Source organism: Strongylocentrotus purpuratus, unplaced genomic scaffold (genome assembly GCF_000002235.5).
Source record: "Strongylocentrotus purpuratus isolate Spur 01 unplaced genomic scaffold, Spur_5.0 spur5_scaffold_14, whole genome shotgun sequence".
Lineage (NCBI taxonomy): Eukaryota > Metazoa > Echinodermata > Echinoidea > Camarodonta > Strongylocentrotidae > Strongylocentrotus > Strongylocentrotus purpuratus.
The window spans coordinates 13,746,305-13,765,531 of record NW_022145599.1 but is presented as its reverse complement, the minus strand read 5'-3'; the positions used below and the strand labels follow the sequence as shown (position 1 = coordinate 13,765,531).

Sequence of the window (19,227 nt, the reverse complement as noted above, 5' to 3'; positions counted from 1 at the left end):
TATGTCTTCTCATCACATCTCAAAATGGGTATGCGTGATGGCGTCCTCTTATGAACATTTCTATCCGTCCATGAGTTTTCACTATAAACTTTTTGTTTGTAAATGTAGCTCCTGAAACTGTTTGTTTCCATTGAATTTTGAAAACAGGTTGAGCTCTTCCTGAACTCCCAGATAGATGGCCAAGGAGTAACTTCACTCTCTAAGCTGACGTCCATTCCGGCTTTGGAAAACAGTCAATCTTTGACTGCTGGTATTTCTTATACACTAAAAGACGTTGGTACAACCCTTAATCTGCGCAATATGGATTGCGCCAATTTACCATTCGTTTGCGTGAGGCTTAGTAAGCATCCAGGCTCCAATCCAGCCTTCACCCTCTCAGAGGTATCCCCTGCTAGTCTTGTATCCTGTCAGCGCTTACGGTGTACAGGTAATGCACCACTTCAAAGTGTAATTGGAATAAATGAATGATTCGCTTTAACATGCTATGATATTAGACCTATATAGTAATTTGTAAAATGCCTACAGAAAATGCATATAACAATGTATTGAACAATGCACACGGAAAGTCAAATAATCGTTCTCCTTACCATATAACTGTTTATGACAAGTTTACATTATGAACTACCCTAGTAGTTACCGCCCTCAAAACCATTTTCATATTGTTTATTTTTGTTACAGACACCAATGAATGTGATCCAAACCTCTGTATGAATGGTGGAATATGTACAGACGGTGTCAATTCGTTTTCTTGTGCCTGTCTGGCAGGCTTCACGGGACGAACATGTGATGGAGGTGAGTATAGCGTAGAAAATGAATAATTATAATTCCTCTCTGAGAAATTACAGTATGCCTCACAGATTCAATAGTTTTTATTGTGATCCTTCTGTTTTCATTGAAAATTTAGAGCTTTGTATACGCTCCACAATTAATACCCCATCATAACTGAGTTTTACAGATTCATAAAGTTAGTTTGTTTGTACTGTACCTTGACATGTAAACTAACATATATCACGAGCATGGCGCCGACGCGAACGCACGTGTAGCTGTATCTCTGCCTACACCCATTAATATGTCTTCGAATTTGAGTACTTTTTAACACCTATTATCTACTTTTATGGACCGAAACAGGTTAGTGATATCCTTCTCGATTAAAAACTTGATCCAAATCAACGCATCTTGTGGTATTTTGTAGCCATATCTTGCAATTATTGACTTCAACTTTCACGCTCAAAGAAAGGCAGCCAAGATGATAAGACGCACACGAAACGCACCGAAGCCTTCCCAAAATCAAGCCGCGGCCCCCGAAGAAACTGCGGGCGCCGATGAGTCAGTGGAAGAGCCCTCTGCCAACCCACCCCAGCCGCCGCTCACGTTAGCAGACCTCAACAATAGCATCACCGAATTCCAGTCCTTCATTTCTTCAAAGCTGGATGGAATCTCCACTGATGTGGCAGCTATTAATAAAAGGTTCACCGACCTCGAAGTAAGTGTAAATTTTAACGCGGAAAAGATCAGAGAAATTGAGGATCGGAAGCTACCTGAAGTGAAGGATTCTACTCAGAAAATGATGAAAGTATTGGAAAACAAAATCATCTCTCTTGAGATCCACAATCGGAAATCCAACCTCCTATTCTATGGTATTAATCAGAATGAAGGCGAAGATGTGTATAAAGTCTTGAAGGATGCATTTGCTACCCTAGGCGTTGATGATGCCCCGACGATTGCTATTGCCAACGCTCATCGGCTACCTCGAAGAGGAGCGGCAGACCAGACCAGCCAGCGTGGACCCGTCCCCATCATTGCGCGGTTCTGCTACATGGAAAACAGGAACGCCATACTAGCTGTATTCGACAACCAGCAGAGGAACCGCGCGAAGGCATCCGCCTCTCCAGCCAGGGCCCAACCCCAATCGCGGCTTACAGTTAGAACGGATCTCCCGCCTTCCTTGAGGATTCGTCGAGCTCTCCTAGCCACAGAAGCCTACAAGATGCGCAAAGAACAAGGACTTTCGACGAAAATCTTCGTTAGAGGTACGGAAGTCTGTTTACAGTCAAAGGAAAAAGGCACATCCAAGTGGATTGATTACAAGGACTAGTAATGTCTATCACCAGTCAATGAGGTACTACTGACTTTCATACTCTTTAAATATTTTGTTTAATGTGCCACCTATCTACTGCAGATTTGATGGTGTGATTTAGTAGTGTGATCTCTCAATCTATAAACTTTCTCATATCTTTGCTTCCATATCCTGTAACTACTACAAAGTTTGATGATGTGAGTTGATCTGACATAGTTGTTAAATATTTTACCAAAGGAAATGGAGAAGCAGTTAATTTATCACATTGTATTTTGCTATTGTATACCATAACTAATGCAAAAGATTGATGATGTGATCTGGTGTGATTTTTTTTGTTTCTTTATCTTCATGACAGAGTGGAGAAACTGTAATAGCATTACTTTTTCATATCATATCGCTCGTACGCTATACAGTACACTATAATGACTTCAAAGGTTGATGTTGTGATCTCTTAATCTTTTCAAGAGAGAAAGAGAAACAGTTTTGTTTTCTCATGTCATATTGTGTCACAGGTCTGTAAATATGATCTCTTTAATCTCTTAATTTTTTTTGTTTTTTCCAGAAGTTATGGATAAAAAATAGTTTTACTTTCTCATATGCTACTAATAATAATGCAAAGTTGATGCTGTGATTATTTTGGTATTCTGAAGAAATTAAGAAACAGTCTTACCTTCTTGTATTATACAGTACCATAAATTTGTTTTTTGTAATGATATGATCTCTTTATTTTTTCAGAGGAAATGTTGAAATAGAGATTAGAGAAACAGTTTTGACTTCTCATATCGTATTATCCTACAAGTGATGTGATCTCTTTAATCTCCTATCTTTTGTTGTTTTCCAGAAGAAATGGATAAACAGTTATACTTTCTCATATTATATTATGCTATTTAACAATGCAAATTTGATGGTGAGATTTTGTTAGTCTTCTGAGGAATTTCTGAAGAAAATGAGAAGCAGTCTTACCTACTCATATTATATTGTGCTGCAAGTTCAATGATGCAATCTCCTTGTCTTCTAAGAAGAAATGTTGAAGTATAGGAAAAGTTGTGATTTTTCATTATCGTATTGTGCTACAAATTTGATGATGTGATCTCTTTAATCTCTTAATCTTTTGGGGTTGTCTTTTTTTTTTCTCCAGAAGAAGTGGATAGATGGTTGTACCTTCTCATATTATATTATGCTATTTAACAATGCAAAGTTGATGATGTGATTCTCTCAGCCTTCTGAAGAAATTGTGAAGCAGTCTTACCTTCTCATATTATATTGAGCTAAAAGTTTATTTTGATGATGTTATTTTATTGGAGGTTTTTTTTTTCAGAAGGAAATGTTGAAACGGTTATACTTTCTCATATTAGGCTACTTAATAGTGCAAGTTGGTGAAACGATTCTTTCATGTCTTTGAGAGAAATGTAAAAACAGTCTTACTTTTTTATACTGTAGAGTTTAAATGATATGGTTCAGTGTACATCCTAGATATTTGTACATGTATGCCTGAGATAATGCCTCAGCTGATTTTTTTTTTCTCTCTACTTATACATGCATGTTCAAGGTAGGGAGCTGACCATCATGCACTTTTTTGTTTAAAGTCAATCCTTTTACATGGATATATTACTGATAACATTTAAGAGATAGTATTTCATTATACTCAAATGTTTATAAGTTCAACTCTAATATGTTGGGGTATGGCAGATATCTCATGTTCTGTTCGAATGCCTCTATACATGTATGCCCAAGACATTTGGGCAGAAACAATTTTTTGTATTTTTATTTTATTAAGTTGCCCCGTAGCATTTTTCTGTTTTAATGTACCTCAATTGACTGTATTTATTCAACAACATTTGTACCTCAATAAGTGTTATTCAGAGATGTGTGGATTTATCGATGGCGGATGATATTAGTCCCATTACATGTCCAAATGTTAGATGTGAATATTATCTACCAGCTGATTTCAAGACAAAATTTCCCAACAAAGGTCAATCGCACATTTATTTGCATATGAATGCTCGCAGTCTTGCAAAGAATTTCGACAAAGTACAGCTGCTCTTGGATTCTCTGGAATGTTTCTTTTCTGTTGTAGGTATCAGTGAAACGTGGTTACATAGTAATTCACCTCCTTTGTACGACATTCCAAATTATTCCCTGATACGCTCTGATAGATTAGAGGATAGAGGAGGAGGGGTTGCTTTCTATATCAACAATGCTTTGTCTTTTAAACTTCGCTCTGATCTCTCTTTCCATCATAGGAGTGCTGAGTTGCTCTCTATTGAAACAATTTCCCGTCTTCCTGGAAAAAATAATGTAATCTGTATCGTATATAGACCTCCAAATAATGACAAGAAAGTCTTTTTGGATGATTTCGATAACCTCCTTCACAAACTAAATCTAGAAAATAAAAATACATATTTCATGGGGGACTTCAACATTGACTGGCTCTGTGACAACGATATTACTGCTGATTTAAATACACTGTTAAATGTTCATGCTATGTTTTCTACTATTACAAAACCAACAAGAATAGATATGAATACTAGTACTCTAATAGATAATATATTTACCAATGTTTCTGATAATAACATTGAAGCAGGGCTCATTTATTCTGAAGTTTCAGATCACCTACCCATTTTTTTGCTCCTTTCCAATTGTACTAAAACTAAAACTAAAATGAAAATGGTTGAGGTTCGTAAATTTACAGAGGATAATATTGGCAAGTTTAAAACTGATTTGATGTCGGAAACGTGGAATGATGTCTTAAATTGCAATGAAATTGATATTGCATATCAGAGGTTTTTAGAAACATTAACAAACTATTTGAATATAAATATACCAAAAGTCAAAATTAAACCTCGCAGAAATTTACCCAAACATCCTTGGATTACCAGAGGAATTCTGAGATCTATCAAACAAAGAAATAAGTTATATAAAAAAAGCCTTTGTAACCCTACAGATAGAAAGAAGCAGGAATATAGACAATATAGAAATAAGCTAACACATATTATTCGTATATCAAAAAGAATGTATTACACCAAACAGTTTGAACAGGCAAATGATTCTTCTTCCAAGTGGAAGATAATAAATGGTATTCTGAAAAGGGGGAATGTTTCTCATTCAACTGTGTTTAGACATGATGGTATTACTATAACGGACCCACATGAAATTGCAAATTGTTTTAATAATTATTTTTCAAACATAGGTGCTGAACAGGCTTCGAAAATCAAAGGGTGTAGCAATAGTTTTCGTGATTCTCTTTTTTATTCTTCTGTAAATAGTATTTTCTTCAACCCTACAAATCCAGTTGAGGTAATGAGGATTGTTGCATCACTCAAGTCCAGTCATTCAACTGGACAAGATGAGATGAATACACATTTGCTAAAAAATATAATTGGAAGTATAATTAAGCCCCTAGTTTACATAATCAACCTGTCATTGTTCTCTGGTAGTTTTCCCTCATTGATGAAAATTTCGAAAGTAATACCCATCTATAAGAAGGACGATGCTAGTTCATTCAGTAATTATCGGCCTATCTCAATACTTTCATGTTTTTCTAAAATATTAGAACGACTCGTTTATGATAGACTATATACATTTTTGACTGACAACAGTTTACTTAATAATGATCAGTATGGATTCAGGAAATTTCATTCAACAGAATTTGCTATTATTAAATTATATGATAGGGTATCATCTGCCTGAGCCAAACACGAGCATGTTATAGGGGTTTTCATGGATTTAAGTAAGGCATTTGATACCCTAGATCATGACATACTTCTACACAAGCTCTACCATTACGGGATTCGTGGTATACCTTTAAATTGGTTTCGTAGTTACCTTTCTTGTAGAAGTCAATATACAATATTTAATAATGCCAAATCGACCATGTCATCAGTTGGGTATGGTGTGCCCCAGGGCTCTATTTTAGGTCCGCTTCTTTTTTTGATTTATGTTAATGATATTTCTAATGTCTCTTCCTTACTACAATATATATTATTTGCTGATGACGCTAATATTTTTTGCTCTAATTCCAACCTAGAGAGTCTTGTTCAAACACTAAATACTGAATTGCCAAAATTATCTAACTGGTTTAAATGCAATAAATTATCGTTGAATTTGGGTAAAACTAACTTCATCCACTTTAAAACTCGTGCTTATACTGAAGAAACTAATGTGTCATTAAAGATAGATAGCATCTCCATTCAACAAAAGAAAAACACCAAATTCCTAGGCATTTATATTGATGAGTGCCTGTCTTGGCATGAACACGTACGTGATCTTTCTCGAGTTTTGTCTCGTTATATTGATGTTATGTACAAGTTAAAGCCTTTTGTTCCACTTAGTATTTTGTTCATTATTTACAATTCTTTCATTCATTCACGTATTTCTTACTGTAACATTGTATGGGCTATTAATAGATTAAATACTGATGGTATCTTTAGATTGCAAAAGAGAGTCATGAGACTTTGTTGTGGCTCTGGGTACTTTGATCATACTGACCCATTATTTTTCAAATTGAGAACTCTGAAGGTTACTGATATTCATAATATGCAAATTGCAGTGTTCATGTACCGACTTAATAAAAAAGAACTGCCTTTATCATTTTGTAACGATTTCACTCTAAATAGAGACATTGACAACTACCCAACCAGACATTCTTCCGATTTCCATTTGTTTACACCATGGAGCGCCTTAGCCCAAAGATCAATTAGATATGTAGGTCCTGACATTTGGAACGCTTTGCCACCTGAAATACGAGCTTGTAATACCATTATGTTATTTAAAAAGAAAATGAAGGAATCATTTCTCTTAAAATATAATCGTTAACTTTTGAGGTTCATGTTGTATATAGTGCTAAATATGTCAAGAAGAGGTAATGTGTATTTCATTGTTTTTGCTTGTTATTCAAATATGTTAAGGGGCATGATTTTTGTATTTTGTTTTATTTTTGTAACGAATGTCTTATTTTAAGCCATGTTCTATTTTTACCTAATAATTATCAACTATGTTACTTAGGGACGTTGCGCTTCAAACATTTTTTGTTTATGCATTGTTCCTACTATGTATTATATATCAATGTAACCCACTGTATTCTATTATCTGTAAACAGTTATTTTACATGGTGAATAAATAAAACAAACAAACAAACAAACAAATATAGAACGGTAATTACGTTGACTGTTGAGTGACAATTCATTAAATTTGTCAAAATCAATGCGGGTGAAATGTATGTACTCACGCTTATCAACATTAACATTGACATGTAAGACATGTTCATTGATTCAGTATTTCTTATCTTTGTTCCAATAATTAACTGTAGATATAAATGAATGTTTAAGCGGGCCGTGCCAGAACGGTGGAACCTGTGCCGAGGGAGTGGATTGGTTCGTGTGTTTCTGTGCTCCTGGATACACTGGTACATTCTGTACCGAGGGTAAGTTTTAATAGATTCCTCAAAATTCAAAGATATTATTGTATAATTTAATAAACTTAATAATATTGTTGTTTTAATTTTTGAAACTATCCTCACCCCAGCAGTTACCGGGTACCATCTACACCTGGGTGAGGAGTGGCAATTGTGCATAGATGCCTTGTCAGTTTAAATGTTTAATATGTTTCATATTATAAGCATTATTATCATTATTATCATTAATATTATTATTCACCAGATATCAACGAGTGTGGCTCTAATCCATGCCAGAATGGTGGCATATGCGATAATCTCATCGCCCGGTACACATGTGACTGCCAACCCGGTTACACAGGGGTTACTTGCCAACTTGGTAAGTTGATTAAAGAGCAACATATTGGCTTTAAGTGAGCCTTCTGTCTCGATCATCTGTGCTGTGTCTGAGCTGTCCGACAATGGAGCTTAGATATTATAACCACGCGTGTTGGATTCAAAAGTTGTTTTTTTTTTCTTTCAATTCTTCATGGCTAATAAGTGCTCAATTCACTTTCCCTTTCTTTATGGGACCGATGCAAGTTGTAAATTAAAGTCGCCTTTAAGTATTGCCAAAGTGTCTTTAATATTTTCCACTTTACATGACCATCAGACAATTCAGATATAGATCTACCTTCTTATGCCATCGGTAGTTAACATAATAGCTCCGTTTAGTCTCATTTCACAACGCCCCCTATCGTCAGAGTCAGCAGCCATACATGTTAGCCTATGGAATTGTACCAAACAAAATCGTTAAAAATTCTTTTTTTTTTTTTTAAACGAAAAGCACATCCACCCCGACTTACGTTATCACTAGCTCTTTCATTGAAACCCTCATGTCCCATTGAATTTTGAAAGTTTACCCACCGTAATTTGATCAAACATATTGCTCCGATTGTCTCATTTTCGCTCGCGTGAACATTGCCAGCACAAACCACTGACCTCTACTTCCTGTACGGATCATCGCCCATTCCCATTCATTATACGTTACGTACTAAAAGGCTGTATTGTCTGACCGTTCATGAATATTCATGTTTTTGCTTACCTAGGCTAAATGTTTGTTTTTACTAAATTGAAAAATTACGGTGGGGGGTTGGATGAAATGGACATAATGAAATAGGCAGAAGTGATCTATGATAATTCACGCTTTTTATGTTTCGTGTGCTCGACCTATAATCTTCAAATCGCTTGGCAAACTGAGTCTAAAGTTAGACTTGTTTCACATGTGTATAGGCAATGACGAGCTTGCAACCTATTTTGAAAAATTACGGTGGGTGAACTTTCAAAAGTCAATGAGACATGAGGGCTCCAATGAAAGAGCTAGTGATATGTACGTCGGGGTGGATGTGCTTTTCGTTTAAACAAAAAATGAATTTGTAACGATTCTTTAAAAAAACGTCCATAGGCTAACATGTTAGGCTGCTGAATCTGACCATGCTCTGACGATAGGGGGCTTTGTGAAATGAGACTAAACGGAGCAATATGAACAGGTTGCAATCTCGTCATTGCCTATAATACACATGTAAAACAAGTCGAACTTTGGACTCAGTTTGCCAAGCGATTTTAAGATTATAGGTCAAGCACACGAAAGATAAGAAGAATGAATTATCATAGATCACTTCTGCTTGGTTCATTATGTCCATTTCATCCAACCCCCCACCGTCATTTTTCCATAAAAGCAAACATTTTGCCGAGGTAAGCAAAAACATGAATATTCATGAACGGTCAGACAATACAGCCTTTTAGCACGTAACGTATAGTGAATGGGAATGGGCGATGATCCGTCCATGAGGTAGAGGTCAGTGGTTTGTGCTGGCAATGTTCCAGCGAGCGAAAATGAGACAATCGGAGCAATATGTGCCTTGTGCCATTTTATATCTATATACAATTGCTAGTATTTATAACAGTACCTTGTAAAACATTCATTCATTTGATGTCCACATACACCCATCTATTCAAATGACGGTATAAAATGAAACTATTTGTTGAAAAACATACCAGAACTGTACATAATTGATTCTGATGTATTATTACATATTGACACCTGTGATGAATTTAAAACTCAACCGAATCGATACTTAAATTTCTTCATTTGTTTTAGCAAATTTACAACTTAACGTGACCGCAACATTCCTATTGTATTGGTGCAGTATAATTGATACTTAAATTTCTTCAATTTGTTTGTGTTTAGCGTATTCACAAACTTGCGTCAACACTTGTATTTTTTCCTTTTCTTTTGGTAAAAGATATCAACGAATGTGCGAGCACACCATGTCAAAATGGTGGCACCTGTAATGATAAGATCAATGGATATCTGTGTGATTGCGTCGCGGGATATGCTGGAAACAACTGCCAAGACGGTTAGTTTGAAAATTCTTGAAAATATAAATATAATCATAATTGTGTTTACCCTGGAAGCCTCATTAGCAGCAGTGCTGTTTTTCCTGAAGGCCCTGGAATTGTTATTCCTCTAATACATGCCATGTACCAATTACAGCTAGGTGTAGCGTGGTAAATGTGGATTAATGTCTTACCAAAGGTCGTTATTGTGGGGATGTGATTCGAACCATCAACCCTTAAACTAACGGTCTAGTGAATGAACCACTATATTATGGCATCTCTTTGGTCAGGTTTCTACCCTGATAAGTGGGATCAGTTTATATATGTATAATCGAACATCAACATCATCATTTTGTTCAAATTACTAGAATTGAGTAAAATGAATAGGTTAAATTGCAATCATGAAGCAGAATTTTCAATCTTATTTCACGGTCAAACTGATTTCATGTATCGATTTCGTTAACGATTCACTTGTTACTCGTGTAAGAATAAAGTGGTCGACCGCGTAGTTCTGAATGTGTGGACTTAGTTAAATATGTCAAATTGCTTCCATTTACATCAGAGAATATTGGAGAAGTGTTTCGTTTCCATATACACCAGTCTGCCAGTGGGACTGATGGGGTAGTATGGAATATCGATAATGAAATAATGTGGCATATTGAGTTTGTTGTTTGTACTTTTAATTCATTCAGATATTAATATTTTCCACAATTTATTCACTTTATGTATCCATCTTTGATTTTTCCATTTGTCTGTCTTGAGAGCATTCTTTCGTGATTTTACGTATGATGTAAAAAAAAAAATGTTGAACTGAAATTGAAATGGAATTGAAATGAAATTGAAATGGAATTGAAATGAAATTGAAATGAATTTGAAATTTTCAAAGTATTTGCGTACGACAAATTTAATTTCATTTTTCAACTACAGCACATGGCATAGGAAAAAGTGATTTCGTCGGCTTCGAACTCCCGAAATGCTGTCTTTGTAAATTTATTTTGTTCTGGAATTCAAATATTAACAGGGCGTTGACAGAAAGAGAAAAAGAGTGGAATAGAGGTGGTCGTAGTGGAATGAGAGTTTAAACAACATATGAATAGAGGGGGGCGGGTCATGTTATCTCTTTCATTATGATTTGAACATTTCTCAAACATATTCGTTTTCCAGAAATCAACGAGTGCCTGAGTTTCCCATGCCAAAATGGAGCCCCATGCGTAGATCTCATAAACGACTACAGTTGTATGTGCGATGCTGGTTGGACTGGCCGCGTCTGCGATCAAGACATGAACGAGTGCCTCAGCAACCCTTGCGTCTTCGGTGTATGTGGACATGGAACTGCCTTCTACTTCTGCACCTGTAATGCTGGTTACACCGGCACCAATTGCGACATAGGTTTGTTCTTACTATTTTACCTTTTTAATTACTATTTAATATTTAAAAGGCTTGACCCGTTTTCGTAATGGAGTTAAACTATGTGGACAACAAAAACGGTTATACTCGTTATGTAGAATTTTCTAACCTGGCTGAGTCCAGTAATATTGATTGTAATGCATAATTCGAATATTGTTTAAATATAATAAAAACAGCACAGTTCGTTTCAGAATGTAACTAATATTACTCTTATTATCAAACGGTTTACAATCCCCTTTTACCCCAGTTCTAAGTTAGTTTTGATATCTCATCTCAAGTATATTTCTCAACATGAAGGTTATCTTGTTTTCACTTTTAACGTGTAAGGCAGTAGAAATTATTTCTATCACAACTTTTTTTCCGTCAAATGTTGTGATATCGTATATCTAGAAAAAATGATGCCTGTCAAACACGATTGGTGCGATTGAATTAATTGTATTTCCCTTGGGTGACTTGTTTAAATGTTATACATTGACTATAACAATATATAAAGCGTGTTAAAAATTATAATCAAACACATTTTGTACATAGAAGATCACCCGATTAAAGTGCACGAAAGTGTTGTTGGCCTTTCTTGCATGTGTGTGTCTTATATATCCATTGTAGGAATTTAATGATAGAATGACAAGAAAAGATATTTTGTTATATTTATTTTATGTGTTGACTTGGCGTTGAACTTTGTAATAATTTGTCATCTGATCTGTTTCAGATATCGACGAATGTGCAAGTGATCCTTGCTTCAATGGAGGGACTTGCCAGGATGAAGTAAACGGCTATACATGCAATTGTGCGCCGGGTTGGACCGACGTCAATTGCCAATCAGGTAAAAGAAACAAATACAAAGATTATATCAGATAAGTCTTTTAATTATATCCACAGATATAGGTAGATTGATTGATTGATTGCTTGAATATGTTTTTTTGTCATAATACATTTATCATGCAGCCCATGGGCTGACATTGTTCAATGTACAAAGCAAAGCATACAAAATAAATACAAATCAAAATAAAACTCAAGACGTACCAATTATCAATCACTAATTCGAAATCCATATTGGCAGTTGTTTGTGAAACCATTTCACAAATAAAGTACATCGGTACGATAACTTCCGTATCGTTACATTTAACATTTTAAAGATTATAAGTCAACTTTAAGTGTGATCTGGTATGAGATCTGTTGCTCGTATCCTTTGTTTGTTGACAAGTTAGAGATGGCACACCACAATTCCCTTTCGTCTTACTCGTGACAAAATGTTCTTCCTGTACATGAGTAACCTTTTTTTTTGTACCAGAGGTGTTTTATATTGGCACCCTATATAGTGTGAGTCAAAAAAAACTTTACACCTAGAAAAATGCTAATAATTTTAAGAATCATTTATGAAAAGTAAATTATTATATACACCATATGAAAGAATGTTTCATCCCAAATCGTTTGGTACCATTTTGGGTGGTACGTGTTCACGCTTGGATAAATAGGAGGCATTGTTTGCGAGAGTGCAAAAATCGACTTGCGCCAAATAATGCTTTTGTGATGTTTGAATAAAACAATTGGGATTTCGGTATTAATTCGGTCTTTGCAGATCCAAATTACATCCCTACCAAACTTAATCATGTCACACATATCAAAACACACACACAATCACACTCAATAAGTCACACAAACACACGCACACACTCGCACATACACACACACACACACTCGCACAGCAAATTTAGATGCAGACTGACTGAGTCCTTTGGGAGAAACAATTCATTATGATGTTAATGCATCCAAACTTTCCTTTAATGGCATTATGATTGGATTTTAATTCCATTTTGATATTAATTGGTAAATTTGCAAATTTACAGTAATGTTCATTACGTAATGATTTCTTGGTTCCAAAAAGGTAACCACAACACATATGAAGTTATAAACCGTCTGAATACACGACAGTGAGAGAGAATAATCAATGGTCGCCTCTTTTATTCCCAAAGAATGGCAGCTTTCAACATGCTTTTGTCCTTTTGTGTTAGCTTGTGCTTAAAAGGCTTGCCTGACCTGGCAGGCATCACATAAGAACTGAAGATGGCAAACGTGGTGCGTCCTCAGTTTACCCCGCAACAGCGATCTTTTTTGGTGACAGAAAAGGCACGATGTCAAGGCAATGTGGCAGAGGTCTTAAGACGCTTCCGACGACGTTTCCCAAACGTCAGGTGTCCTTCTAGGCGAACTGTTTATAACAACTTTAATAAGTACCGCAGGACGGGAACGAGCCACAACCTCAACAAAGGACATTCAGGCCGTAGAAGAACAGCTAGGACACCAGAAAACATTGAGGCAGTTCGAGATTCGATACAGCAGACACAAGGCGGTCAGAGAATATCATCCCGTCGACATGGGCTCATGCTAACACAGAGTTCATTTAACAGAATCACCAGACTCCAGCTTAGACTCTATCCATTTCAGATGATCCGGAGACACGAGCTCTTCCCTCCAGACCACGCGCGCCGCAGAGCCTTCTCCGAATGGCTGATAGGTAGACACCCGCGCTTCCTTGAGGATGTCGTCATTGGAGACGACGCATGCTTCTGCATGAACACTTCGCTCAACAAACATAACGTTCGGCAGTTTGAACCTCGAGGGCACAAGCCCCTCAACTTTACCTATGAGAAGAGGAACTCGCGACAGAGAGTGACAGTTTGGATCGGCCTTCTTGGAAATGGAAGTCTTCTTGGACCCTTCTTCTTTGAACAGACAGTGAATGGGGAGCGCTATCTAAGAATGATAGATGATCAGGTTGTCCCGGCTCTGGATCAGATGGCACGATTTAGGCGTCAGAGAAACGGTCCTTTCAGGCACCTTTGGTGGGCACAAGATGGTGCCCCTGCTCACAGGACAAGGATTGTGATGACCAGGTTGAGAGAACTCTTCGGGAACAGGATCATCGCTCTGAACTAACCTGTGGAGTGGCCAGCTCGATCCCCGTACCTAACACCGCTTGATTTCTTCGTCTGGGTTTACCTCAAATCTCGGGTGTACCAGAGCCCACCTGCAAACCTCATCGACCTACGAGAGAGGATCAGGATTGAGAGCGAAGCACTTGGGAGAGACAGGCGCATGCTTCGTCGAGTGTTTCAGGAGATGCTCCATCGCGTTAGAAAGTGCATCGAAAGGGACGGAGGTCATGTCGAGGAGTAGATGAACGGACAGTTATTTGCTGGTCACAAATGAAGCTTCAAAGGATCCATGATGATAAGCATTTGAATTAACATTATCATCATAATTATGATGATCGTTAACAATTTGAAGATCAAGTAAAAAATAAAGTTTGACAAAGCATATTGAAACAGAATGTTTTTTTTGTACATGCGTATTTTACTCCAAATGAACACCATTATCATATGTTTGTGTGGGTGGGTGTGTTAGTGTGTGTGTTTCATATGTGTGTGTGCTTGTGTGTGTGTGTGACTTTGCTACTGAAAAAAGCATCTGCAATGCATCTCATTTCATACATTCAATTCATTCTCTCACTTTAATACTTTGCACTCTCGCAAACAATACCTCCTGTTCATCCAAGCGTGAACACATACCACCCAAAAATTGTACCAAACGATTTAGGATAAAACACTCTTTCATATGATGTATAATACTTCACTGTTCATAAATTATTTTTTAAATTATTAGTAATTTCCTAGGTGTAAAGTTTTTTTTGACTCACACTGTATTTGGGCAATTGTTCTGGTTTGTCTGAACTTTGATACTTGGCATTATTTCGCATCGTAATTCATCCTGTTCTTCTAGGTTTCCTAAAGAGGTGCAGGAATTTTGCGCCAAATAGGCCTAAATAGGCATTTGAGCGGGAGGTTAAAGATTAACATTATGTATTTTTCATTCTTTTCCCTAATTAGATATTAACGAGTGTCTACTGACTCCCAGCCCTTGTAATAACAACGGAATGTGCATCAATCTACAAAACAGATTCAAGTGTGACTGTTCACCTGGCTGGACTGGACTACGTTGTCAAACAGGTACGGATGATGTGTTATCCTTCTAAAAACGTGTGTTTTGTCGCCTTACAAATAATTTGATTAGGAATAACTGTCAAACTATGAATGTTTTCTTCATCAATATACATTTATCTTGCCAAATTTTCTTGATCTCCAAAATACTTTGTTTGGAAATTTTTGATACAGTCATGAGAAGAAGAAGAAAAAAAATCGTCATCAAAAAATTCTGGATTCGAAAACATCAAACAACACGAAATGACTATGCAGAATTTCTTGGGGTAAAAGTTTCTTACTTTTCTTCTAACTTTGCAGACATCAACGAATGCGCATCCTCCCCATGTGTAAACGGTGGGACCTGTAACGATGAAATCAATCAGTATACCTGTGTGTGCCCTGTCGGCTTCGAAGGCCTTACCTGTAACATTGGTAAGAACAGTTACAAGTATTACAAATATAATTGAGTCATATCTACCCAGGGTAGTAAGATACCTTCTTCTTCTTCTTCAAGATAATCTGCCTCCGTCAATACTGAAGATTCTTGCAGATGCCGTATACTCGGCCTTATTGGGGTGTGCAGGTAGACCATTACACCGGGGTTCCCCCTATTCTTATATGAATAGTGCAATGGGTCCTTAACGTGGAAGGGTGGAGACTCTCCTGTACACGGGGTCTCCATTTAACGTCCTATCCGAGGGACTGAGTGTTTTCCACTAGACATAACCTGCGTCTATGAACAAGGGAAGGGGCTCGTTAACAAACAACGCAGGCTCCAGTCATCCGCCTGGGTGGGAGTCGAATCCGGGATATTTGGTTCGATAGGCAGACGCTTTACCGGCTGAGCCAACTCGCCTCCTTAAATAATTTGTTTCTGAAAAATATTTCTTCTTATTTTTCTTTATGTTTTGTGTGTTCGTGTTGAATTATTGAGTATCATAGGAATTGGTTATGCAACCAGCCTTCAATGTATATTTCTGTTATCATCAAGTTCACAATAATATCCATTAACCTGTTAATTGTTCCTCTGCAGCAATCAATGACTGCACAAGTCAGCCTTGTCAGAACGGTGGTACATGTGAAGACGGAAACAACGCTTTCACCTGTCAATGTCAAGCCGGTTGGGAAGGTGTAACATGTTCCGAGGGTGAGGAGAACAACGACCTTTTCCATTTTACAAAATATACATATCTGCATGGTTTTATGACAAACTGATGGCGGTACTACAGTGACATTTATAATAAGTTGTGTTTTTCATGGTCGTTCTAAAAATTCTCAACTAACTAGATACCAACAGACCTCGACTCGTTTCGATTCATACCTGATAGAGGGTATAAGACATGGGTTAGAATTACAATTTGTTTCACCTAAAGAAATTCTTTAAGCTGTAATTTATGAATATTCCTTGCACTGAGAATGGATTACAAAGTTAATGAATTGCACATACAGTAAGAAGATCTACAGAAAAAAGATCAGTCATAGAATGTATATGGCTGACAAATATAATAAAGTTGTAGTAGTATTAGTAGAAGTAGTAGTAGTAGTAGTAGTAGTAGAAGAAGTAGTAGTAATAAAAGAGTAGTAGTAGTAGTAGTAATAGAGTAGTAGTAGTAGTAGTAGTTGTAGTAGTAAGAGTAGAAGTAAAAGAGTAGTAACAGTAGTAGTAGTAGCAGAAGTAATAATAATAGTAGTATAGTGGTAGTAGAGTAGTATAGACTTTATTAGACAACTTGTTTAGCGCAAGGCTAATCTCCCACAAGTTCAGTTTGTTGTTCATGCACAAAACCATTTACCCTACGTTCTTCGCATCATCCTCAATTTCTAATAGATGTAAATGAGTGTGCCAGCACTCCGTGTATAAATGGTGGAACGTGCACCCATGGAACTAACATCTACATCTGCCAATGCCCACCTGCTTGGAGCGGCACCAATTGTGAATTAGGTACGTAACGCAATAACTCATACATAATATAAAAAATGAAGATCATTTAAAGTGCTAATGAAACTGCTAGGTCTAAATGTGACCTCGTACAGGGGGATGTTTAGTACCAATCATCAAAATTAATTTTCGCTCTTTTTTTTTAAGGGTTTCCTCGTCGTTTTACTTTACTCAAGATATGAGCTTCAAATATTCCTTTAATGAAGAAATTTTGCAAATTTAGATATGTTAAAAGGATTTTTTTACCTGAATAAATATTTGTGTCCACGATACATGAACTATTTGAAAAATGAGGCTTTTGTCATTTCTGCCACTCCCTCCCTCAACCCCATTAGGTAGTTCGTTGCTAAAGTACATCGACTGAACCATTCCTGACATTAATGTCATAACTAAGGACTGTATTTTCATATTGAATTACTGGTGATTTTGCGTTGATTATATACACAAAAACTGAAATGGTATCGATTGTTGCTCTGACGTACACATATACAAATTTGTATTGACATTGCTACAAATAATGTATACAAACTATGAAAACGAAGCTTAGTGGTAAATTTACCCGTGGCAAGTATATTTATTTTTCCCTTTCAACTGTATATCATTTCACTAGATCGTCGCGAATGCCTGAGCAACCCATGTCTTAACGCAGGAACATGCATCGAACAGGTGAATGGATACGAGTGCAGATGTATGCCAGGATATACAGGAACACGATGTGAAACAAGTAAGTATCACAATTTGAAGTATAATTGATAACAAATTTGGGCATGTTAGGGAATGCATTCATTTGAAGGAGTTGATTAATTTCCAAACGGAACAGTGGCACTTGTGTTGTGCAGCTATTCATGTTATATTCCGATACAATGCCTAGTAAAGTCCTTTTGTTATTCTTGTTCTTTATATAGAAAGGGATGATGATGTTTTACAGCTTTTCTATGGCGCCATATAACTGTTTTAATAATGAACATTCAAAGGCGCAAGTTTCTACAATTTATTCATTTTTCCACATTTGCTGAAATGGGTAAGTTTTGAGATATGATTTGAAGTGTTTTAAACTGTCGATCTCACGAAAACAAGACTTTATGATACTAACTTCTATGACTTTCTTTTTCTTTTAAGATATTAATGAATGCAGTAGCGGTCCTTGTCTTAACGGAGGAAACTGCATTGATGGAATCAACGAGTACACGTGTGATTGCGTAGAAGGTTATAATGGGCTTATCTGTCAATTCGGTAGGTGGAATGTTATTTCTATATGTATATTAATTTTTCATCTAAGCTAAATAGAAAGAAATAATTTCATGATAACGTTGATAGTAATATCTTATTGGTAATCCAATGATTCTAATCCATGAAAAATAATCTATAAATTAATCGGTTTTAACGTCATTTCTTTCAATGCAACATATCCAATATAATACTCGACTGACTATGAGAAGAACAGTAGTGATATCTTACTCTGCTGTGTAAATATCCGTATGTCTTGATATATACTTCAATTACTAGAGTTCATCATACCACATACCCGTACGTCTTTTGATTACATTCAGATATAAACGAATGTGGTTCCAACCCCTGCCAGAATGGAGGCACCTGCGATGACAGAATAGCGTCATATGTGTGTACCTGCGCAGCTGGATATATTGGGGTCAACTGCCAAACCGGTAAGTGCTTCTTTGCTTTTGCCGTGGCAATTAAATTCTGCTATATTGCAATGGATTCTAACATGTAGCAGAAACAGGTAGCATTTTTTAACGAATATATTATTGTCATCCCTTCTAAGAAATAACAAAAAAGATTATGGAATTGTGGCTTCTTGTTGCGTATATAGTGGATGTTAAGCGTATCCGATTATGGATATTATCCCACGTACAAATGGGAATGCATGGGTGAATTATCATATTAAAACTTATTCAGATATATCGTGGCGTCACCTTTTTAATAGAGCATTTATTCAACCAGTGTGAGTTGAAGGTTAAGAGAAACAGGACTGACTGTATTGAATTCCAGTATTAAGCCGAGAGAAAGAGGTCACTTACATATCTGTATAATA

The 19,227-nt window shown here is 36.5% G+C and overlaps 1 protein-coding gene across 1 annotated transcript in view; it reads left to right on the top strand.

The window, feature by feature from the left end:
* Nucleotides 1–19,227, top strand: part of LOC100889618 — a 58,365-nt gene that overhangs the window by 38,101 nt on the left and 1,037 nt on the right. The window contains exons 19-32 of the mRNA XM_030985079.1: nt 148–427; nt 679–792; nt 7,386–7,499; nt 7,735–7,848; nt 9,755–9,868; nt 11,013–11,237; nt 11,965–12,078; nt 15,143–15,262; nt 15,554–15,667; nt 16,269–16,382; nt 17,064–17,177; nt 17,785–17,898; nt 18,294–18,407; nt 18,725–18,838. Coding sequence (XP_030840939.1) covers nt 148–427; nt 679–792; nt 7,386–7,499; nt 7,735–7,848; nt 9,755–9,868; nt 11,013–11,237; nt 11,965–12,078; nt 15,143–15,262; nt 15,554–15,667; nt 16,269–16,382; nt 17,064–17,177; nt 17,785–17,898; nt 18,294–18,407; nt 18,725–18,838 — 1,879 coding nt within the window. The remainder of the gene's footprint in view (nt 1–147; nt 428–678; nt 793–7,385; nt 7,500–7,734; nt 7,849–9,754; nt 9,869–11,012; nt 11,238–11,964; nt 12,079–15,142; nt 15,263–15,553; nt 15,668–16,268; nt 16,383–17,063; nt 17,178–17,784; nt 17,899–18,293; nt 18,408–18,724; nt 18,839–19,227) is intronic.